Source organism: Ciconia boyciana, chromosome 4, assembly GCF_034638445.1.
Source record: "Ciconia boyciana chromosome 4, ASM3463844v1, whole genome shotgun sequence".
Classification (NCBI taxonomy): Eukaryota; Metazoa; Chordata; class Aves; order Ciconiiformes; family Ciconiidae; genus Ciconia; species Ciconia boyciana.
Window position 1 is genome coordinate 102205571 of NC_132937.1, and position 24973 is coordinate 102230543.

A 24973-nucleotide genomic window follows, 5' to 3' on the forward strand; every position below is an offset into this window, starting at 1 on the left:
AGGAAAAATGGTGTTCAATAAATGCAACTGCATGAGGGACAGGAACAGGAGGCTGTGGGACAAAAATTCAGAGTCCTGGCCAAGAACAGCAAAACCTTGCCCATTCCTTGTTGGGGTCCTGGCTAAGTTTAAAAATGATCTGCTGTACTCATCCCTAAGTTGGGCCCCTGTGGATGAACCCCTCTCCCCTCCACCCCGACCTCCCGGCAGGGGCTACAGGTGGCTCTACCTTTCCTTGTGGCAAAGGACCTTACTGTAACTTTTTAAAATTAACATTCTCATGACTTTTATTTGTTTCCTATTGTTTTCTTTTGTGGAAGTAATCACATGGATCATAAATTCCTTCAGCGAATTCCAATAACAATCACTACCCTGGTAGCTAAGGTATGCTTGACTGCATGGGGAGCGGGGCTAAATGCTGCACCGAGCCACGTGAACGCACCCACGTAGCCTGCGTATCACCGACCAGCATTGCGGTACAACGGCTATCCAAATGCAGCCTCGAAATCTCTTACCCAAAAGTCACGCATGCAATAGGGCCAGGCATCACCTGCGCTGGAGCTGGATATAAAGCAAAGGACAGCAGGAGAAGTCACTTCTCACTGTATGCCAGCACTGCCGAGAGATTGCTTCATGATCCAGCAGCCCCGGGCAGCATCTCGCATAAAGTCAGGGCGACAAACAAGTGTGAGAGACCGTAGAAAAGAAGGAAAACGGTCTGGCCTCTCTGCAGAGAAGAACGGTGATTTTTCCCCTCGGTGGAGCCAATCTGCCCCTCCGCAGCAAGCCGCCGTGGTGGCTCAGGACGAGAGGGAAGGAGGTCTGCAGCCCTGCCTGGAACGCTGCAGCCGCCGTGACTCCAAAACTCACTCCCTCCGAAGTTTTCCCCGTGTACGGGGGGAGCTGGGAAACACCCTCCAGTTACAACTTGCTTGCACACAAAAAAGTAGTTTCACATCACTAACATACTGTTGCAAATTTGTGACAATTTTGACAAAATCTTTCAGTTAAAAAGAGCCTTGGGTTTCAATTTTTTAAAAAAACCAAGTATTTGCCAAACAAATCTTTTCTTTTTCTTTTGAATTCAGAGAGATGTTAAGTTTTCAAATTGAGTTCAGTGAGGCTAAAAAAAAAAAAAAAATCATCCAAAGATCTCAACTGGAAAACAAACTGTATCTTTGAAGTAAAGTCCAAAGTAATTTTTATTGTCCTTTTTTGTTTTGCTTAAACCTTGGACTTTCTCGCAGTTTTAACATTCTTTAGCAAACAAGAGAGTCACTGAATCACACCGCTCTAATCTGCACGTATCAGTTGTATTTAACCTGGGGAACCCGAAACCCAGGGCACGCCACGGGCTGACCACCAGTAATCTGCCAGGTCTTCTCCTGGTCCCTCGCGTTGCCTTTGTGCACACAAGTCCCGCAGGAGGAAGGACATCGATAACTCTGCCTTCTGCTCTGCGTACCAAGCACACTTGGCCGTTAATCTGCCTGCTCTAGACCAAGCAGTCCAGGCGCTACAAAAACCAGAAGTGCAAAAAGGGAAAAATTACCCAAATACAGCACTACTGAAACAAAACGTATATTTCAGAAAGAATGTTCCCCCTGGGAAGAAGCTGAGCAGGAAAATACACTATATATAGCAAAAGCCCAATTCATCTCAGTGAAATACCCAGGGTAAAAACCAGGTAAAAATCCCAGGACGAGCAAGCAGGATTCACAGGCCAGTCTTTGAAGGGCAGGCTTGGGAAAGTTGCTCAAGATTGGATTATCAGAAACCGCTCCAGGAAGACCTACAGGTCCAACAAGTGAGGGCGATCGCTGCTGCAGTGAGATCCCTCTGGAAGGGGCTGGCAGCCGGGGGGCACACGTGCATTTTGGGTGTTGATGCCACCTTTGTGCCCGGCTCCTGCGAGCGACGGATGCGTCACCCCAACGAGATGCACGCCCGCACCGAGCCAAGCAAGGCCGGGACGGCAGCCCCAGGCACGCTCCTGCACCCGCCAGCTGCCCCTCGCTGCCGGCCAGCCGCGGCTCACACCCTGCCTGTGCCGGCAGGCGAGGACAGCGGGGCAGCGGGCACGGAGCAGGCACCATGCTCTCGCTGCTGCCCTCAGACATACCCACCGCTGCAGCTTGCTGCCTGCCTCTGGCTTTCACCCTGGGGATGGCGGCCGAGCCCCCGCGAGCCGGCCGGAGTCCCTGGGGGATTCGCCCCAGCCTGGAGCCCGGCATCCTCCCGGCGCCTGGTCCGGCCCCGCTGTCAGCTGAGGGAGGATGCTGGCAGGACAGGAGGAGGCTCAGCATCACGCACCCCCCGAGCTTGCACACCGCTGGGGCCGGCGTGGTTTGCAGTTGGAAGAAGCTTTAATGAAAAAGAAACGTTTCCCAAGGGGACTGAAAAATGCCATTTTGGAACAACCTCTTCAATGAGCAGTTTTGAAAGAAGAAAGCTGCTTTTCAAAACACCTGAGATCCTCTGCATCAAAATGGGAAGCTTCTCCCCATCTCTGGACCCTTGGTTACCTGGTGTTGTACCCAGCAATGTACCTATTCCCTCAGGAAAGAAGTGAATAAGGCATTAATAAATGGAAAAGGGGAAATGCTTTCTGCACAATTAATATATTTCTTTTTTCTTTTTTTTTTGAGGATGTAATAGAAAGTGATAGATTTCAGCAAAAGAATAGCCCTCCAAATGATTTTCAAGTAAAACTTTCCTTACACAGAACAAAATCTTCGCTTCCTGATTTTCAGTGAAAAAGAAAAAGACAAACAGCAAGTTCTGAGCCCACTAAGCCTCTACCTGTGTTCTTTAAACACAATACAATAAAACCATGTCAAAAATTTCATCCATCTGTTGCCAAGACAGAGCCCCTGGAGCTGCAACGTACTGCAAGAGCCTGGCCGGCCGTGAGTACACAGTCACTCACAGGATGCCAGGAAGTGCTATTAATGCCATACAACTAATTAGACAGCATCTGTATTGCTCATTGAAAGAACAGCCAGGAAATTTGGCGATAACTGCTAATTGCCGCAGCCAGCAGTGTAAGCAGCACCCTGTTTCCACGGCTGAGCACCCACAACACCCTCCTTGAACAAACCTGGAAAAACACTGAAATACCTTTTGCTTGTTAAAGCTCATTCCTCTCCTAAAAGGGGGAGGAACAACCTGCTGGCTGGAACCCCAAAATGCTTCCTATGCCCTTCGTGCCCAGTTACCTACAGACGCTACCACAGCCGCCTGCCTGGACGGCCGAAGTGATGCTGGAGGCAAAAACCATCTTTGAGCAGGGCACGGGGCTTGCTCCGTCAGCAGGTGCGGCATCGCACACGGATCCGCCAGCGAGGCTGCGGGGAGCCTGCCACCTCCAGCAGGCTCGGGCAGCGTTTTCCTGGGATGTCGGGGACTGCGCTGTCGGCAGCAGCTTCCTCCTGGGAGCACCCAAGGGAGCACCCCAGGGCTCCCTCTGCACGAGGGAGCACGTGCAGAAAGACAGCCCACGCGTACGGACAGACACACACCGACAAAGGGGAAACAGGCTTGTAAAACCACTGGTAGATCCGCTATATGGCTCCAGCGGATCAATAGATCGGTTATTACCATCTATGACCCCTTCCACCAGTACACTTACACCCACCAAAAGCCCATCCCGCCCATGTCTGTGATGCCTTGTAGTCATTGATTAACCCTTCAGTGAACACTCTAGGTGCAACCATCACCTGAACTTTCGCACGTGTGATTTCAAAACAGTATTAGTCTGCACGCTGGCTAGTTTTTCCTGCACATCAGTCAAGCAGAAGTTTACTGCAGTTGCAGCTGGAACGCACTTGGTCACATTCATACGCCGTCTCTCCAAAGTTCCCAGTCCCATCAAGACTGCCAATTAACTTGTAATGAAGGTTCTATATAATGTTATGATCATACAGATTGGACAGTATTTCCCCCTGATTTTATCTTTATATTAACTAGCATCTGCTCAAAGATGTACAATTTTATTTTTAACGCTTCCGAGTAGGTTGTCATATTTTAAAAAAACAGTAACATGCAGATTTTTGTAACACTACCTCATTTCCAAGAAGCCACAAGGCACAGAAATCCCATCGATGACTAATGAGTTGTGGGTTAAGGTGGACGTACCTTGCTGTGAAGTCACTGTACTATTCTCGACCCGTGCTGCCTGCCATAAAATTTTAATGCTGCTTCTGACATATTTATGGAATACCTCACCTAGTCTTTGCAGGATGACAAAAAGATTTACATCTGCAATTACTGCAAGCACATAGGTTTTAGCTATGCACTTTAAACTTTTGTACACAAAGGTATTTAACTTTAATACAACAAAGGTAGGTGGTGCCACAGAGCAACCATATTGGAACTGCATTAAGAGAGATTTATCTCCCTCCACCAGGAGGACAACTGCCCAACTCATCTGCACAGAAGATGGCATTGCAATTAATGACCATGAGGAATTTGGCCCTTCCCTCTCCCGGCTCCCCCCACTTCAGAGTTGTCTGCCCTCTCTACCAGCCACCAGCACGCAGCCTGTCGGGACCCCGGGCAGACCCAGCAGCGAGAAGCTGCGCCGCCGGTGACACCAAGCCCAGCCAGCCACGGGAGCCATTCGCAGGGCCTCGGCACCGGCGCTGCCGGACATCAGGCCAGGGACGCGGTGCCGCTCTGTGCCGGTTGCTGCAGCTGCTCGCCCCAGACCAGCTCATGGGTCTCCCTGGGCCTGATCTGCGGGGCTGCCTGCGACCTTCCCAAAGCCCCGTTTTGCCCCGCGCCCAGGCAAGATGAGGGGCACGGAGCGGACGAGGGCATGGAGTGCCCTCCATCCAGCCACCCACACAGGGCGTCACTCGCTCCCTGCCCTTGAGCCCAGGCTCTCCAGATCTGCGTGCGAGCAGCCCGGCAGCGTACGAGGGCAGGCACCGTCTCATCTTCTCTGCTCCGGGCTGACCGGCTGGTAGTGCAGGCGGGATGAAAAGGAAAACTTCCGTCTTGCAGAATATATGAAGCTTTACAATAGGGATTCATCCCAAATTGGTGCAGAAAGTGCCAAGAAGTACCTTGTGGGATGAAATTCTCCAAACTATGTAAGGGAAACATTGCGTTCTGTTCAGATGGAAATACTCCGCTCCATGCTGCATCCTGACTTTAGCCTTTTTTACAATTTCAGCCTTCGTAATGATAATGTAATGTGTAGTTACTTCCAGGAATTACACAAGTAATTTAGCTAGTAGCAGAAGTAGATATAATGTTACGAGCCATAATAACATAGCTACAGTGTGGAAATTGTGAAGTCTGGAAATTAAGCATTTTGGTAGCTTGATGAAGGTACGCTGCTGCTGACACGGAAGCCGCCTCCAATTATCTGCAAACGCAGGTGCGAACTGGGGCAGGAAAGCGTCTGCACGGCTGACGGAGCATCGTCCCACACCGGCGTCTTCTCGGGCATCCTGCTGGTGTCCCCATCCTCGGTGACCCTCGTCAGACCACGCCGGGGGCCGGCCACAGCTCAGCTGGGACCAGGCCAGCAGCTCCGGGTACACGGGCCGACGGCCAGGTCCTGCCCTTTCTGCCGAGGAGCCGGCACCTTCGAGGATGGAGAAGTCTCTTGTCCTCATGTAAACCCCCAGCCTGGATGAGCGCTCCCGGCTGAGCCGCTCCAGCCCTCCGCATCTCAGCCCTCCTGCCTGCAAGGCCAGGTTTTCAGCTGGACTCCAGGCTTCAGCCACCCCTGGACGGGGGCTTGAGCACATCAGCAGGGTCTGCCTTCCCCCTCTGCTTCCCTCTGTCATCGCGGGGAGCTTGTGCAAGCTCTCAAATACAGAGACACGGCCCCAGCAGAGACGTCAGTTTTTCTTTCTGACACCAAACACAATGCAAATGAATAGCTGAGTGACGGAAGGCAGGTAATTTCTCACTTGATTTTCACGGCACTGCTTTGGTTTTACACCACATCCACGTTACAGTCATCCTTTTAATGCAGAGAAAAAACATGTCAGCCGATCTCAGGTCAATCTCCGGAAGCGCGGCAGCTCGGTCCCCCGGCAGGACGGACGCTCTGCTGGCAAACGTTGTAGCCAAAGCCATTTCCAAGTAATGCCTGCAGCTGCTTAGCGTGGCCCGATCCAGCTGAGTCAGCCAAAAATTGTGCCGAGGAAGAGAACACGTGGTGGGGAAGGGGTGACGGACGGGGCGTCTCCTCCTACGCGTAGCGGGCTGGTGCTTGAGGACACTGTGGCTGCTGTGGCACATCCTCCGGCGGGACCTGTGGCCCCCCACGCATCCCGACAGCCCAGGGCACACCTCCACGGGACCAGGCTCCTCGCCAAGGGCTGTCATTACATTTCCTGACTCCAGTAAATGTGCAAGACCGAAGACTAGACAGCCTGGGCTGAGGTGGCTCCTTTGTGCTGAAGGAGGCTGGTGGGAGGAAGAGAAGATGGGGCAGCATCGTCGCCCTGTGCCCAGCGCCTCTCACCGACACAGCAAGCAGCCCTTCTCCCACCTGGGCCCTGCTTGTCCCACCGCCGAGTCCATGGGCACCTCTCCATGTAAGTATAACATCCGTGTACGCTTGGAAGTTATTTACTCTGTGACAAAGCATCTCTGTGGCAAAGCAACCTTTGCTGCTGCTACCCGAGAGTGACGGGATTTAGTGCATCTGCTGCTAAACGGACATCGAGTCGGGGCCAGAGTGCTGCTTTTAGTCTTTTTATGTAGGAATTAAGGGGGTTATATTTACATTTCCCAGCTTATTCTGCAGTCACTGCAGAGCCTGATTCCAAACCTAGTGCAGTCATTGGTGACAGATGACTTACTCACAATCAAAGTGCCCCAGTGCCATATTTACTGCTAGAAATAAGCGAATACGTCCTTCTTTCTGGAGACTTCTCACTTCCTGATCCGGGCTGTCCCTCTTCTCCGGGCACAGCCAGACAGCCTGTGAGCAGGGCACACGGGAGACGTGTCCTCGGACTCTTCCCACCTCCGCCCTTTCTGCAGGGGTTTACACCTGCCCATGCACACACAACAGTTTTCCAACACAAACACTGCTTCCTACAGTGTGACAGCCTCCACTTTAAAATGTGTTTTCAGAGGAAACTTCTGCTGTGGAAATGGGGCAGGCCTTGGAGCGTTTTCTTTCATTTTTACTAAGGCATGTCATTTTGCTTAACATTTCTGCACTTAGTTTCATTTTCTTTCCATTACCCCATTTCGTTTCTTTTGCACTGATCATATTACATTGCATCATACTGCAATGCAATCTGTTGTAACGTCTTAGCATTTTCACTTGTTTTGATAAAGTCTCAATGTGTCCAGAAACTCCTGGAAAGAGAATACTCAGTTCTCAAAATATTTAATTTCAATTTGTGCCATAGACATCAGTTCTGAGCGCTGGAGTTTACCGCAGGGCAGATGTTCTACGTTCAAGCAGTCCTAACTGCAAGCAAACTCCCTCCAGCAATCATCACACAGAAATCAAGCCTACAGTCTCGGAGAACAAGTCCAGCGAGTGGTAAGAAGACTGCGTTCATACATAACGCTCTGCAGGAGAATGGCTGCAAACCCCCCCAGAACCCTGCACGGGTCATCCTGCAGCGGCACAGGGGAGGATGTGGGGAGCCGGGGGTGCCTGGGTGCAGGACCTGGTCTCCAGTGCTCCCCCGGCCACACAAGTGCTGGAGGCAGGAGACATCCAGTTCATTGCAGGACAACTGGGAAAGTGCTTCCTAACACCGTGAAGCTGTGCAGATACCAAACCCCTCCGGCTGTCGCCCAGAGCCAGACGTACCTGTCAGTATACACAGAAACCCAGGCTGGGGATGACGCGCCAGAAGCCACCCTTCCATGGGGTGCTCAACGTGGGCGGCAGACGGGCTAGCCAGGGTCTAACGCCCGGGAGAAAAGAAACTGCGTCCTCCCGGCACCCACCACACAGCGAAGCACTTGGCAGTCGGGCTGCAGAGCTCGGATGTGATGGGAATACAGACTCTGCTCTCCCGTCACTGCTACCGGCTGCTGCCTTCGGGGTGACACCACACACTCCTGGCGCGGCGCGGTGCAGCAGGAATACAGCAGCCACGTCACACTCCTGCTCACAGACACAGCAGGCCATGAAGTGCTTTCCACTCCGCTTACTTTGGGGATCTCGGCGCTTGCTCATAGTTGAACACAGTTTGTCAGGAAACTGCCTGATTGATTCTGGTGGCCGGGCCCGGCTCCTGCATGCACGCAGCACGTGAGGCGCAGAGCTGCTCCAGCACCCAAACCACCTCTGGCAGCCGTGACAGATGCTGGGCACACCGCGGGGCCCAAAGCTCCGGCAACTTGCTGTTCCTAACAGCGATGCTTTTGTAATCTCCAGGTTTTTTGAACTCTGGGTACTGACATAACACAAGGAGACACAGGTGTAAAAAAGGTGAATGCTCAGAAATGATAAAGCATTTTGTGTGCTGTTACTCTGGTCTGAGAAACCTCATGGCGAGTAAGGGGTCGAGTTCAGCCCTGCAAGCACAAGCCAGCCCAGGTCAGCTCCAGTCACGCGGTCCCACCTCAAAGGCAATGCCTGTACGTGGCTCACGACATCAGGCACCTTAACTGCCTTGTCGGTGGCCGGCTTCACTAACCCAAACCACAACTTTCCAAAATCAGAACTAATTTAGACCTCATGGCTTCCTAATTACAGTTAGCTTTTTCTTACTGCGTTTCCACCGACGGACAGATGTCAATAATGACAAAACCAGACCAAACAGGAGGGGACCTGCAGAGGGCAGAGGATGCAGCGGCGTGCCTCGCCCGCGGCACGCTGCGTCCCGGCTGCACGCCGAGCTCTCACTGCCGGCACACCGGGGCACACCGCCTGGGGAGCCGCCGTCACCGCTGGTTTTGAGAGACGGCCAGGAAATGATCTGTTAGGAAACCCTTTGTAAAGCTGCTCCTGCCTTCCCAGAGGAGGACGGTGGTGCACCCTGCAGCCCCCCCACGCAGAGGGGACGTCCTCGGTGTCTGGAGGAGACCCTGGGAGCCGCCTCGCTGGGGCTGAACGGGCCCTGCACAGGGCGAGCTCTGCCACCCAGCCCCATGTCAGGCAGTTCCCGACGCCAGGTCCTACAGGGCTAACGCCACTAATGAGCACAGGGCAAGCTTTTAACACATTTCATCTACAAGCACCTCATCTTTAAACTTCTGGCTCCGGGTATTTTGGGGCAGAGACTCATGTTCGTTGTAGCTACCAGCACAATGGGGCCCAAAAACTACTGGCTTGCAGGGGACAGAGAATATTTAGCAACACAAAAAAAACAGACAACAGCAACAAAAGCCTTTTTAAGTTCTTGAGGTTGCTTTTATAACCAGCGGTGTTGCTTAAAGGGGGGCAGCGCGTCAGATCCGTAACGCTGAATGAACCATCAACAGGGAACAGCCTCTCTTTTCAGCTGCCGCCAGTGTCTCCCTGTGGGTACCTCAGCACACGCTGCACAGAGATGGGAGGTGGAAGGGCCCCGCCGTTCCCCCCCCGTGATGCGGGACGGAGCCCTGTGCCATCAGCCGGGCACCGCTAGCCCTCTCCTCCCTGTCCGCAGGGGTGGGGGCGGCCACGGTGCCGCAGGCAGCGTCCCTCCGATACCGACCACGCGCTGCATTGCCCAGCACGGCATCCTCCGCAACGATGCTCCGCAAGCTCCGTAACCACAGACAAGCCAGCAGCCCTGGGCAGGGCTCCAGAAGCAATGACCACAAACCCTGGCTTCCATCCCCCAGCGCTAACACCCCCAACAGCCGTGCCTTTTGCCGCGAACAGTGGCTTAACTTGAAAATCACTATCTGAACAGAGCGCTCCCCTGTCCCAAGGGTGGCATCGCTCGGCTCCCGGAGCCCCAAACCCCGGTGCCGTCCCGGGGTGAGGAGGGGACAGTCTCGGCATCGAGGTCTGGCTGGAAACCGCCCCCCGCCCCACGGCCCCCGGCGCCGCCGCGCGCCGCTGCCGGCTGACGTGACTGATGGATTTGACTGAAGGTAGCCAAACTGTCACTCAGGAGGTGCCCCCTTGGTACCTCTTCTGGCTGGATCTACTTGAGGGTGGGATTGCCTGAGCCGCTCCTGTCACGGATTTCAAAGGGAACAAGCGGCTGAATGCGGATCTGACAGCTCGGCCGCCGAATTAGGGCTATTTGCATGCTAATTTCCACCGTGCTTAACTCACTGGCAGACCTAGAGCGAGAAGCAGCCGCTGCATGTTTGGAACAATGCTTGACTGATCTAGCTGCGTTAACGAGCAAATTATGGTAATTCTGTTATTACAAATGCATAGAAATTTCCAAAGAGTGGAGCAATACAATATGTTTTCTCTCCTCCTCCTCACTCCTAAATACGGACCCTTTTGTTTATACACACTCCGCCTTGCTTACTTATGTTTAGATATGCACAGCGTCTCACCTCGACGGGAGGAGGCAGACGTTGCAGCCGGAGCAGAGGCAGCCCGCAGAGCAGACGGGACCGGCTTTGCTGCGCGTGGGACGCTTGGGACCGCATCCTCAGCTGGTGTAAAGCAGCAGAGAGCCCCGGTGGTCGGGGGTCGGGGCTAATTGACCCCAGTTGAGGATCGGGTCTGTAAGAGGAAGGCGCGTTTGGGAACAGCAGACCAGAGGCTGTTGGCTTCCCAATATTTCACCTTCTTGCCCTCTCCAGCCTAATTTCTAAATCAATTTAATGAAATAATATCTGACAACATCATATTGAAAACAATATAAATTTTATCTATATTCCGTGCAAGCACAGTAATTACATTCCTGAGAGATGAACATCAAAATGTTTCTCCAGGCTTCCAAGATCCTGGCAGCTCCTCATTCAAAATGTACAGGAGCAGCGGATAAATGCATACCATTTACTTAACTGCTTCATTATTAATTAAGGGAATCATTTGTCAGTTGATTTGCAGTCTGGTATTGCCCCAAGATATTTGTGACGGCACATCACTTGCTCCATCATACGTGATGAAACTTCTCCGGGGTTTGTCTTCCGAGATTACGGAAGGGTGGGGAGACACCTTTGTGGAGCAGCCCTAGACTGGGGAAAAAACCAGTAAATTTGCTTAACCAGAAAATGCCAAATGTCAATACTTCTGTCCTTCGGCAGCGGGTCTTCTGGCTCTGGTGGTGGAAGCTGTGGGTGCTTCTGTGCACATCTGCTGGGGGGTGAAGGTGTTTTTGGGGTGCTCTGGGTGATGGCTGGGTTTGAGCTACATGAGCTGCAAAAAGTGGTGATACCGGCACAAAAAAAGTAAATGCCCATAATCCAAGCAGAGATACACATCCCCGCCGTAACAGCAGCGTGAAGCAGGTGGAGCAGATGGCAAACGGACTTAAGAGTCTCCTGCAGGCTCCAGAGAGGTAACTTGCAAACTTTCCACTTCACCAAAAAAATGTTAAGGTTTATTCCTCATTTGCTTTAGGTCTTTCTAGGATAAAGATTCTCCTTTCACTTTTACTGGCCACAACAGCGTCACTGTCCAAGTAACCAAGCAGTTCCAGCTTTATGCTGTAAATCAGAGGCGGACCCGGTTCAGGCTCTGCCACTGATGCCCTCTGTCATCCCACATGCTGTAATTCGCTTCTCTGCCCCTGTTTTTAAGTGTTTTACCTCCCAGCTACCTCGCTTTCAAATATTCACTGCTGCATGTCAGGAGATTACAAAATGCTATTGCAAAACTTTGGCAAAGGCAGAGCCAGAACAAATAGCATAAACTCATGAAAATAATGATGAATAAAGTCTTCAGCGTGCCAGGGGGGACCAAACCCCAGTTTGGTCAGGCTTTATTCTGAACAAAGCCCTACAGGCTTTATTCTGGAGCTCCTAACTGCTGCCTGCCGGCCCCCGGCGCGACACAAGGCTCACGTTCCTGCTCCCCTGCACCCCTCGCTGCAGGCTGGGTTCAGGCGGGTGGAGGGAGGGTGCTGTCCTTGGCAGGCTCAGGTGGGAGAAACAGCCCCAAGAGGGAGAGGTCACACAATCTCACTTCTCCTCCGCATTAATATCTGCTAGCCACAAGGAAAAAACGCGCTTGAAAACCACGTGTTTTGTTTCCCAACGCCATCTCCTTCTGCTCTGCACGTTAGAACTAGCATCTTCTCCTAGATAAAAGATTGCTAATGACACCGTTGCTATTTTTTATGCTTTTCTTTTCAAAGCCCAGTTTTGAATGTCACTGTTTTCAGGTCCCTTTAGTCGGGTAATTGCACATAGACTTCATATAAAGGAAATTCATTTGTTCAGGGTCACTGCATGGTTTTTCATTAAAAACAAATTACCGGTGTTCAGAAAGGACATCTGGGTTTCGAGAGTCCCATTAATGACTATATTTTCAGCATCACTATTCCGGACAGTCTACCCTTTCCTGTCACCCGGTGCGCAGGGCCCACCAGGAGAGGAGGGGACGGGGTGAATGACAGCCCCGGGGAGGGGAGAGCGGGTGGCGGGGGGGGTTCCATCCCCGGAGATGGGGAGAGGGAAGGGGGGAACAGAAACCGGGGGCAGCAGGGGCTGCTGTCCCAGCACTTCTAACACAAGAACTGGAGCAAGTACTTGAGTGAGTGATCATGGCAACTTGAGCATGACCTTTTTCCAGCTCAGCTGTGGCACCATGAGCCCCATGGCGAGGGCAAGCAGATGCTGAAGCTGGACATGGGCATGCCCGGCACCAGCCCCTGCCCGGCCCTCGCTGTCCCAGCTGTGGGAACCACCGTGAGTCCCCCTGCCCTGGCCCTGGCGAGGACCGAAACGGGACATGGCTCCTGGGATGGTGGTCCTCAGAGCAGGCATGCAAGCTGCAGCTCCGGCACTGCTCCTCGTGTCTCCCTTTCTGTCCCCTTGCCAATGGCCACCGTCTTCCCCACACAGGGGAGGACACAGACATTCAGACATGTCTCGGGAGCGGTCCCACAGACACAAGTAGTGACCCGTGGAGAGAGACCTGACCCGGCGCTGGAAACAGGCTGGTGGTGTGCGGAGCAACAGAGGACCAAGGAAAGACCGCAGGCAAGCAGCACCAGTCCCCGTCACCACGCCAGCCCCAACCAGCAGTGCACCAGAGCCCGCACGGGAGGAGGAGCGGTGCTGGAGAGAAGGTCCAGCCTCCCAAAGGCGAGGGGAATATGCTAACAGTGTGCTATCTGCGACCAGCAGACCGTCGCTCTAGCAGCTGCGCTCCCTTTCGAACACTTCACGTCAAAAAAGGCTCTGGGTCACCCACATAGGTCATGGAGTAAAATCCCTGCAAATATTGCATTTCCCAGTGATGTGCCCCCAACTAGCTGCTGTTACGCTCCTAAAGCCAAATCTGCAAATGCGAGGTAGCAAAGGGAGAAAGGAGAGCAGAAGTTGCAAGCAGAAGACCGCACCACCTCCATCAGAAGAGCCAAGCAGCCCTGGGACTGCCTCTTCGTAAAGGAGTAGGCAAAGCCGGTGGCACTAGGCTCCAGGCTGCAAGCACTGAGCGGGATGGAGAAGATGCAGTTTGCTTCTGCCTGGTCTTCCCAGGAGACAAAGGGAAGGCTGCTGGGAAAACCCTGTTCTGCGTTTCTAAAGCGACAGCATAGTAGGGGCACAATCACAGTGTGAACAAATAACAACAATAATACCAAATGGAAACCAGGAGATAATTTCTGCATATAGCATCTCATTAACCTGTGGGATCGTGTGCCCAGGGGTGGCACTGAGACCACGAATCTAGTAGGAATCAATACCGGATTAAACCTCTAAATAGATAATGACAATATACAGAGAGCTACACTAGACAAAATAAACATTTATAAGGGATATAAACTCTCTTGCTTCAAGGCATAAGCCACTAGACGATGAGGATTAAAGAGAAGTGCCCACTTTGGGCAAGCTGCTCCAGGAGCTGCCGTGTCCCGGGCCCCAGCTGCGGGCAGGGGAGGATGGCAGGCAGGCAGGGGCCGTTCCCAGGACCCCGTGGCTTCCCACGACGGATGCCACACGATGCTGTCGATCTCCCGCCCGCTCCCAACACATCCAGGAGTATTCACCAACAGTCAGCGAGTCATGCCGGGTCCGCCCACCTTGCCCCTTTCAGCCCCCGTGTCCCGGTGGGGGAGGCGAGTCGGGCAGCTGGGTACGGGGCACGGGCGGGCAGGGGATGCTGAGCCGGGGGCCGGGAGCAGGCGCCGGCAGGGCTGCAGCGGGGTGAGACCATGATACAGGTGGGAGGAGGAACACGGAGGGCAATTTCTCTGGGTCCCTGTGTAGACATTAGGCACTGCCCTGTGACAGGGAAGCTGCCCATCCGGCTCCTTCTGGCCTCCGAGGGGGGATTCATGGCTCTGTCGTTAAAGAGCGGTTGGGGTCTAGAGCAGAGCTGCCCATCTGTGCATGGACTGCAGGCATCGCTGCTTTCCAGAGAGGGATCTGTTCTCCTGTTAACAGCTTATTGACTCCATCTCTGCTCACAGTATCAGGCAGAAGTGTATGAATTCCTGATTCTGCAGCACATTTCCAGCTGTGCCATAATCAAAATACTGAGTCATAGGATGATGGGGCACTTCAGGATGGAAGGGACTTCGGGACGTCTCTAGACCCTGCTCACAGCAGGATCTGCAATGAGGCCAGTCCAGGATGCTCAGGGCTTCATCCAGCCTGGCCTTGAAAACCCTCAAGGATGGAGACTGCACAGCCTCTCTCAGTGACCTCTTCCACCGCTGGACCCTCCTCGTGGGGGAAAAGTTTGAAGCTTTTCCTCATACCCAGTTTGCATCTTGCTTGTTTCAGCTTATGCCCATTGTTTCTCTGTGTTGGGGGGCCCAGAACTGCGCTATTCCCATTGCGAGTCCATGAGTGCCGAGTGACGGGGACAATCCCTTCCCTCCAGCTCCTGGCCAGGACGCTGCTGGTCGTCCTCGCTGCCAGCACACGCTGCAGGCCAATGCTCCGCTCCCCGTCTGCCCGCATCCCTGGAGCCCCTCCAACCGCCAGCCAGACCTCAGCCCGTTTTGTTGCAAAGTGCTCCTTTGCAAAAAAAGTGCTATCTTTGCCCTTGTTGGATTGCATACTCTCCCCCCAGTGACAGTCCTACTCTGCAGCATGCTGACGGCACCCCTCACTTTGGCATCATCTGAAAACCTGATGAGGTCTGCTTGCTCCTGTTTGTGGGTGAAGATGATAACCAGGACAGACCCCTGGCCGTACCCTGCAGTGCCACGCGTGCTACCAGCATCCAGCTGGAGCATGGCATGAACCGCCACCTCCGAGCTTGACCACCCGACCAGTTGTTTTCCCATCTCTGTGCCCATCCGTCCACCCTGCAGCATTTCACTTGTGCCCTGTGCCGTCAGAGCACTGTGGTCTGCTCCACAGTGCCTCTGGAGAGCTCCTCTCCGGCCACATCTACGGGGTGACAGCCACCAAAAGGCAGGAGAAGTGTGCAGGGCCCGTGACCTGCAGAGGGAACGTATTTACAGGAGCCTCAAGTGATGCCAGATCTCACTTCGTAAAGCTCTGGACTGAAATCAAAGCCACACGTTTGCTTGTTTGGTTCCTTTGGGGAAAAGTATCTGATGAATTTGTCCTCTCGGCCACAGCAGGTGTTCATGAGACATGTAAAAAAGGAAATTCCCTATCGATTCCCAAGTCCCTGTTTTTGCAGGGAAGGAAGGGAGGAGACCTGAGAGCATGGACCAGGTATCTGTGCCAGGCATGGCGGTGGTCCCTGTGTGCGTCCTTGCTTGTGGCAGAGCAAGGACCTGTTCAGAAGAAGCCTCCCCTGTTCAGATGAACAGCAGGGGAGCTGGAGGAGAGATAAGCACAGAGCAAGCAGCTGAACGCACAAAGCTCCCATTCCTAGTTTCCAGCTTGGAAATGCCAGGGAGCTGGGTGGTCTCCCCTGCCCCGCCGGCATGCTACAGACCCCCAGCAGCTGCGGGACGAACACCAGCAGCGCGGCGAGGGACGGGTTTATTCACAGCAGCACAAGCGATGGTAGCAGCAGCAACAAGCATGCAACAAAACACCGCCTATGTCTTATCATGTATACATTTCTCCCGCGTCTCTAAGCACTTAACTCACACAATTAGTTAATTACGAGCAGAAATTAATGGGTAACGATTAAAAATCTTATCAAGGAAGCACATTTCTAGCAGAGGCTCTGAAAACTACAACGAGGCAGCGGCAGGTCGTGAAATGAATCCCTGAGACCTGGTACAACAAACACGCGCCCTTGCTCAGGCACGGCGATTTGGCCGTTTCAGAACAAGCGGGGATGTGCCAACGGCACCAGACCGGATCTGTCACCTGGTCCTGGGTCAGCCCCTCCGGGACTGTGGTGCTTTCCCCAGCAAGGCTCTGAAACTGGTCCTGCAAAGGACAGGAGTCAAAGAAGGATTGAGAAGGTATTTGGGATGCTAGTTAGCAAATTCTCACTTAAATGAGAAGGAGAACCTACAGGAATTGCAGCTGACCTTCACACTAGCTGGAGCAGAAGGTTGTTATTAAAGGAACCAGTGAGAGGAACAGTGCAGTTATTCAATATAATAGGTCACACAAGTCTATGTGTAGTTAAAAATAAAATCTATTACCCGGGAAAATCAGCTCAGACGACTCTACATCACTGAACCCTCACTGCATCTCCTCTGGCTGAGCACCGCCAAGCCCCACGTCCCGCAGTTTTGCCATCCCACCCTGGCAGCTGCTCCTGAACAGCCAGTAACTCCTGATGTATTGATTCCCTGGCACCCCAAACAAGAAAGAGGAGCTAGTACTCCCTTTAGCTGGGGAAGGAACTGGGGCTCACGGTCAGATTTTCAGAGAACGGTGCTCTGAAAGAAGGTGGTAGATTCCTACAAGGTTTCTAAAAGCCTCTAAGTTGCTGTCTTTACCAGGAAGATGCATCCAGTGCACCTGGGCTTTCAGGTGTTCGCCCTCAGCAGGAGGATGCCCCTGGGGTGGGCAGGGGCTCAGCACATCGGTGCAGAGCCAGCCCGGAGGAACAGGCAGGAGAGGAGGGGACCGGCGGGGCAGGACGTCTGCCCCCCAGACACGGAGGCGGCCAACTGAGCCTGCTGCTCCCCAGGCTTTAAGGCGTGGTTACAGCTTGCGGTCGAGCTGAAGAGTTGAGGCAAGCTCAAATCTTCACCTGATGTGAGCAGCCGGCTGTGCCATCGCAGTCAGGCGGGCCTGGCTGAGGACGGAGGAAACGTACCGGTAACGGTGTCTATATGTGTGTGTGTCCATGAGAAACGGCGTGAAACAAGCGCCCAACCTCACGCTCTTTTCAAACAAGACTTGCTTTCAGGTGTTCACTTCTTATCCTCGCTCCTCACAAACTGCATCTGGTACCCTCGCAGCAGCTCCTTCAGAGATTACATTTTATGGGTAAAAATTGCTTTCTACGCAACCTATGATCTAACTTCCATAGCTAGTTTCTAACCCTAATACACACGTAAAATGGCTGATTTTTGTTTTAACTCCTTAGCAATCTGGTAGAACCCAATTTGCAGAACATAATCAAAGCTGGTAACAAAGACTAACCCTGAAAGAGCCTGGACATCGAATCACTGTCACCAACTCCCACTTTCCTATTATAAGTATTTTTTCCTAAATCACCACCTCCCAGAGTCATGTGATTACACATGAAATTCCACTTTGGGGGTTTTTCCTCAGTAACTCTCTGACCTTGCTGACTTCAAACAGCTGGCTCAAATGACCTTATAGGCTTGGAAAGCAATAGGGGAAAGAAAGAGAATCTCCAAGTTATCACCACTTTTCAAATCATATGATACTTAGGGGCCAGATTCATGACTTTTAACATATGTATTGGGGCCTCAGAATACCGCTTTCCCTCGTAGCCAGCAGTGTCTGTCACATGCAGACCAAAGGCAGCAGAGCTTGGGGACAAATCCTGGCGGTTCTTTCAAGCTGAAATAAGTTCACTGATTCCCAGCAGTATCCGACCTCCAGCGCCCAGGCAGGATCGAGCCCAGCTCGGTGCTCCCACCCTGCACACCCACTGCTCGCTGCCAGCACCATCCCACCGCAGGTCACGCGCAGATCCGCAGCCGACAGCGACGGAGGGTTGCACCGGTGACGTTATGTGCCTGCAGACCCTGCTCTGCCTGCCCCAGGCGCCTGCACACCCTCCGCTCCAACTGGCCGCACAGGTAAGTGCTGGCCACCGGCCGGCTCGTGCCACCCGGCATTTCTAGCTGCAAGGCTCCAAAAGGGGAAGGAAATTACAGAAATACAGTGTCCTGAGGACAACTCGGTGTCCCTCAGGGGTCCACTGGATGGGCACGGTTTTGCACAGAGAAATGCTGAGGTCAGGACATGTCCACCCTCCACGGGCCAGCGACCGCAGCACTGGGACACGGCGCAGAGGGACGCAGCGTGTTCGGAGAAAACAGGCAGGTTGGAGCAAAGCCCGTGTCAAACAGGAAGAGCCTGGCACAGTCCAATGGAGCAATCCCCAGGCTCCACAGAAGGGAGGCTGGGGGTCTTTCAGCATCCCCGTGCAAACGATTTGCTTTGGCATCTACAGCCTGGATCACCTCCGGCGCTGCGGAGCCAGGTCCTCCTTCAGTCGGGACCACTCCACACCTCCCCTTCCCCTTCAGCGCTGTGGCCTCTGCCTCGTGCTCGCCTCGGCACAGAGCATCCACAGAGTGCCACGCTTTCCTCCTGAAATGCTGTCGTCTTCCTTTCCTTTCATTTTTTCTCCCTGCCCCCGTTTTGAAGACTCACTCACCAGGCACCATTCCTGTCAGCGCCGGAGCGGAGTAGCTGCCCTGTCCGGCAGGGGGGACGTGCGGAGGGTATCCTGGGAGGGTTGTGCTTGCCAGCTCGCGACCTGAGGAATCAAACCAACAAATCACCACGTGAGCATCGCGACGAGCGGACACGGTTTTACATCTCCCTGAGCGCCCGGAACACAGCCATGCATTTGTCATCGCTGCTCTGCAAGGACCAGCGTGGGATTTCCAGCCTGGCAGGGAGGGGAGGCACAGTTTTGCTTTCTCTATAAGCTGCCACAAAGCTCCACAAAGTGAGAGACAGGAAGGGGAAGAGCAGAGCTCTGCAGGGAGAGGAATGCGCCCGCTTGAACTCTGGCCGCTCGCCCCTATTCCCAAGTTCCTCCAAAGCTCAGATTTGTAAAGTCAGAAACAGCGAAATGTGAAGTAACACTGATCTTAATGACACTTTCCCAGAAAACTCTCAAGAAAGTCACAGTGCACGGGCTGACAGTTTGCAGAGATCTAAATACAATGCAGGACATCACTGTTTTTATCTCTTATTAAAGCCAGTTAAAGAAAAGAACAAACACAAGACATTGAGACGTGAAGACAGTTTAAAATACAGTTTGCTGTGGTGCCAGAAGAAGAGTCAGATTCACAGACACAGCCTGATGTGGTCTCTTTACTTGGGCTTTTTATTCAAGTATCCACAGGTCTCCCATGGAAACAACCCCACCGAAAGCAGGCAGTGGGGGGTCCCCTGTCTCCCTCCGTCCCTGGACCAGGGGGCTGGGGTCCCCTCTCTTCACGCCCGCTCCCCAGGCGCAGCTCCCAGTGCCGCCCGGGACACATCGCTGCCCGCGGAGTGAAGAGAAGAGGTGCAGACAGCGCAGCTCGCGGTGCTGCGGAAGCGACGTCCGGACCCTGCCTGGACCCTGCCTCCCGTATGCAGATCCTGGAGAGCTGCTGTCCCTGCAGGCTGACACTGCTGCAGCAGAATTCGGGGAAATCGCTACCTGCTGTGGCCACGGGTGGCCTGCCAGGAGAAAGGGATGCTCCTGTGATCCCACCAGGAAGGATCCATCCCTCACCGCAGAGGGAACCCTGCAGCCCGCCCACGGTCCTCTCCTGGACTCCCGCAGCATCCTTGGGCAGATCACTTCTCCAGGGATAAGTTGCCTTCAAAGAGCGCTCAGGCGCATGGCGGCATCTGCCTTGGGACACGACGGCCGGGTCTGCAGCTGGACGCAGGCGCTGCTATCCCGTCCTGCTGAGCATCATGCACGGCTCAGGCCTCTGCTGCGGGACTCTGCCCGATCCAGCACCCTGGCAAGGGACGGCGCTGCCGGTGCCCCCGCTCTCCTGCCCAGCGGCTCCTCCAGGGCTGGCAGGAGCGAGGGGACCCTCACGGCAGGGACTGGGTCCTCTGGCCGAACCGCAGGCTCAGAGGCAGCGGCACAGCGCAGGCACCGAGCTCGGGAAAGCTGAGTGTGCGCTTCAGGCAAGAGAAAGGGACCCTGGGCCGCAGGGAGCCCCTGGCCCTTGCCAAAGGACGTGCCCCTGCCCCTCTAACCTCGGCGTGGCGGGGACCGCTCGGGCTCCAGCCGGCTCCAAGATGCTGTTGGCCCAAACCAGCCCATCAGCCAGCAAAAAACACTGTGAGCGCAGGCTCCTTCATCAAAACATGGCATGTCAGATCAACAAGAAGAGTTACGAGACTTCGTTGATTTTAGCACCGCTGACACGAAGAAATCCAAAGATCCTCGTGTTCAAATTGTTTTCTGTAGGCATTTGATTTTATGATGGTGTTTTACTCAAGTCTCTAGAGCTTGGAGAAATTGAAACTGAATGTTTTCCCATGAGCCAAAACCATTTTTCAACTTTTTTGTTTGGCAGAGATTTTGAGTCACGATTTCATTTTGAACTGATCTAAAAATAAAATTTTAAGATCTTTCTTTTTTCGTTATCATCAAACAAATGAGACCTCATCTGATGAGACGAGAGACGGGAACATGAGTTACTGCAAATTGCTGCTCACCACCCCCGGGTCATGGCCACGAAGCCCACTTCCCCCACCGCCCCCGTCAGACGAAGGGGTCCGTGCCGAAATGCTCCGGCAGCGCCTGGCACGCAGGCATTGCTGCAATGATCTCTCAGCACATGCCCCACTTTCCTCGGCGCTCTGCATCCACAAATCGGGATGCGCGCCGTTCCTCCCAGGCCCTTCCTACAGAATATTTATGGTGCATCCACATCCTGAAAGAATTTAAGGTTCAAAACAATTGATTAATTTGCTCTCCAGTTCTAGGGGGAAGCCAGATCCCTTACGGAAGGGCATCGTGAATTCTAATTATTCGATGCAGGCAGAAAACGGCTCTTTTAGATTAAAATGTTCTCCCCTCATCACTGCCCTGCTTCCTTCTCTCCCACACAAAATTAAACTCTGGTTATGTCATCTCTACAGCCTGGGGAAGGCAGAAGTATCTGTGATCTACTTAAATTTGGACACAGAAGCAAAGTTCACTCCCAGTGCTGGCAGGGAGTGACTTGACCGGCCCTTGACTAAGGGCTGTCCCTAACGCAGAAAAGCATCGAACAGCCCGACCTCCGCGCCGGTACCACCACCCAGGAGCCCTTCAGTGACCCAAGAAGGACCACCACCGCTTTTCCCTTCCTCGGCGGTGTAGTGTCACCGCAGAACGGCCCGACACCTTGTCTCCCAACGGTGCCCAGGCCCGTGGGCCAACGGGGGAGCGTCCCCTCCTGTCCTGCCCCACACTGACCACTCCCCTGTCCTCACTTTCCAATAGTTATTAGAAAAAAAACAACATTGCCCTGCAATTTTTTTCAATATATTGAAATATCACAAAATTTTTCACTTTCTCCAGAGCCACTGTCGCACCCGGCGTGGTTAGGATAATTGTCAGGGCACTCAGCAAAGTAGGCACCGCTGGAGCCACCAAGAAAAGTAGCATCTCAGCTCCTCCATAAATCAAGGCAGCATCACTCACGGTCTGTCCTACAGGTCCGGTCTGGTTTCCATCACTTCCCACTTCCCAATTAAAGTCCTGGCATCTGCTGAGAAATGTTTATAGCAGGGTCACTGCAGCCAGGCCACAGGCAGGGGCGGGGAGGTGGCCGAGGGGGCTGGCAAAGGGGGCTGGGAGGTGGCCGAGGGGGCTGGCAAAGCCCAAGGGAACAGCTGCAAGTGCTGCAACCCCCCCTCGTCCTCGCAATGGCATCTGACGTGCTCCCCCCAAAAAAGGGGTGGAGCATCCCTGTTCGCCGTGAGATTTTCCTCCAATATTGGCAAGTTCCAATTGCACTGTAATAATTTATTTCAGAGAAACATTAATAACCCTGGCACAAAGCGAGGATAAGAAGCAGCTTCCACCCCAGGGTGTTCCTACCCTACGTGAGCAAAGCAGCCGAGAGGAAATGAACATCTGCATTTTAGCAGTGGGCCGCAGAGACACAGAGACCAGTGCCCTTCAAGACACACTTATTCCTAAGTATCTTTGGTCTGGGCTTTTTTAAAGGTATTTTAGATGCCTAAGGTTGGAGATGGGGCACGGGCGGCTGCCCCCCTCCCTGCCTCGCTGTGTTGGCACCGTGCAGGACAGAGCAGCTCAGCTGCCAGCTCCAGCCTACGGAGAAGCAAGACCAGAGCAGAGCCTAGCAGGACTTTCCAAGAAGAACTTCTGCCAACACTATGAGGCCACAGCCTAAAGCTGCAGGTACCCAAACACCTTGCCAAGTCCTGCCTGGAGCGGCCTTCCCATGGAGAGACCGGTAGCCCCGGCAGCACTGGGACCTGCAGCGGATCTGCTGGCCTGCAGCCATCTGTGACAGAGGGAGCACGTGGCAGCTCTTGTGCCCCTTCAGCCTGGAGGAGGCGGCTGGGCGAAGGAGAAGGCAGGGTCTGGAGGAAGGCCTCCAGAGGAGGAGACCCTGCCTTCTCCTCCGCCCCGCCGCCTCCTCCAGGCCACCCTGCTGACCTTCTCCGCGTCGCTGGAGAGCATCCCCAAGGCGTCCACCAGCAAGGCAGCTTGGACCCATTGCTCATCCAGCACTCCAAGGAGAAATGTCTTAGGGGAGACCTGTGCGAGGGGGTTCGCGTTCAAAACGCGCGTGATGATACACCGTGCTTGTGTTACTGAAGGCAGAACAGGTACATGTTCTTCAAGTGGGATGTGGTGAGACTGGCAATGTCCTTCTCAGGATAGGAAGCACATCCTTTCCTCTGTCACGGTCGGGTCCCGATAAAGCTCTACTCTCCTCCATAGCTGACCTTGCCATAGATGCTTCCCACCGCACCAGAGGAGTGAAGTTCCTTCACTCCTTCACTCACCTTCAGCAGCACCCGGGATACCCCAGGCTGCCAAGGCCAGCAGGTGAGGATTTGGAGCCTTCAGCCGGAGTAAGCATATTCTGGAGACTCAGGAGAGCATCCAGCAGCCAGGTGTGATGCTGAGGAGCTGGGCTGCCACCGCACAAGCGCGGCATGCCGCTGCTGCCACACGGTACCCCACCTTCTTGCAGCATTCCACTTCTACGAGTCAGAGAGCAAAGTGCCACCATCCACCATGACTGCAACTAAGCCAGAGACTGGTTTGAAGTAGGTTGATGGAGATAGGATAAAAACAGTAATAACACCAGAACTGGTGTTCGGATAAAAAATGTGAGTATGGGATTACCTGTGCTCCACAACCCTTGCCACAGCATCACATAGATACAGGCAAATAACCTCTCTTCGAAAAGCAAAGATGCAGAGTGGAAGAGACCTGGGGTCACGACGACTGGAGAAGCCTCCATCCTGGAGATGGAGTGACGTTAATTTTCAGCTTTAAGTACTGCTACAGACAAGACGCTTTCCCTCTCAAGCTCCCAGCCTTGCCATCCCTCCAACGGAGAAAAAAGTTTGGCACTTCTTCGGTGAGCTGCTGTGAGTCTGATGGATTAAAAGTGCTGCAGCATGCTGAGCAACGCGATGTCTCAAACACATTTCCCCCCCAGGTGTGCTACAAGAAGGACAGACTGGCCGAGCAGCCCCTCGGGCGGGCAGGCAGCAGCGTGTGGTTGTAGCGTTGCCTTGTGACGGCGTGGGGCCGCGCCGGCGGGGACGGCACAGACACAGGCGTGGGCGCGGGCATGGGCACCACGCTTCCCCGCGGGAGCTCACAACCAGCCCTGCCACGGGGCCAGGGCTGCCCCGGGGGTCCGAGCAGCAGAAGCACTTTGCCTGCAGTACAGTTCCTCTGCGGGCGCTGAAATACCGCAAGGTTTGTGACACCCAGATCTCCTGCTCCAAGAAAAGCAGTCAGCCTGCAGTCCCAGCTCTCTGCAAAGCCCCATCAAGCCTGTGTGCAGCCACCGCCGCTCCTGTGGAGCTGCCCGTGCTGCTGGGCTCACGCGCTCCTCTGGGGCTTCCCAGTGCAGGACCAGCACGGCAGAGCTCCCACGCCCACGGCACAGCGAAGCGCACGAGCGTGGTGCGGCTGCCTGCAAACAGGCCCTGGGCTGGGGGAGTACGTCCATCTGAAAACACCTACCTCCATGCCAGCTAGACCTGTCCGAGAGGGGCTGGGGCTGGGGGCCACGTAGCTGCACAGCAAAGGCACCCCCGGGGTGAGGAGCACCAGGACCCCGGCTGGTGTCAGGGGCAGCGGAGCAGACGCCTCTGTTACAGACGCTCCTGCACACACACGACCATCGCAAGCTCGCTACAGGGATGAAAAGTTCCACATCATTTTCAGTCTTGGGCATATCCCTGCCAGAATTCATCCCGCATTACTCCAAAAACCAGAATATGATGATGCCAAATAGAACAATATCAATTGGCACTGCGGGACCGGAGGGCAAAGCCACGTGTCAAAGTGCTTGGCTCTGCACACAGAGGATACACAATAAATGTCCGTCCCTCCATTCACCAGGAGCTGGCAGCATGCTCGCACTGGAAGCAAATTACCATTTCTCAAAAAAAGTGCAAATAAGTATTTTTCTTCCATAAAAGAAATTATTTTGCAGCCAGCTGCAGGTGAGTTCAGCAACACCCCTCTCAGCAGACATGGCAAGCAGCACTCGGGCGTCAGTGAATGGCCCCGCTCCGGCACAAGCTGCCCGAGGCCGGCTGGCGGAGAGAGCAGCGTGCGGCAGCAAAAATTCTCCTCTCTCCAAACCATGGTGAAAAAATGAGGGAGCAGTTCAGAAGCATTCTTCAGTTCACCTAC

The 24973-nt window shown here is 53.9% G+C and overlaps 1 protein-coding gene across 7 annotated transcripts in view; it reads right to left on the minus strand.

The window, feature by feature from the left end:
- PAX5 (paired box 5) overlaps positions 1–24973 on the minus strand; it is a 139737-nt gene that overhangs the window by 12367 nt on the left and 102397 nt on the right. For 4 of the 7 annotated variants that reach the window (XM_072859403.1, XM_072859398.1, XM_072859397.1 and 1 more), the window contains one exon: positions 18758–18859. The exons of the other annotated variants lie outside the window; for them this stretch is intronic. In XM_072859403.1, coding sequence (XP_072715504.1) covers positions 18758–18859 — 102 coding nt within the window. The remainder of the gene's footprint in view (positions 1–18757; positions 18860–24973) is intronic. 7 annotated transcript variants of the gene reach the window in all.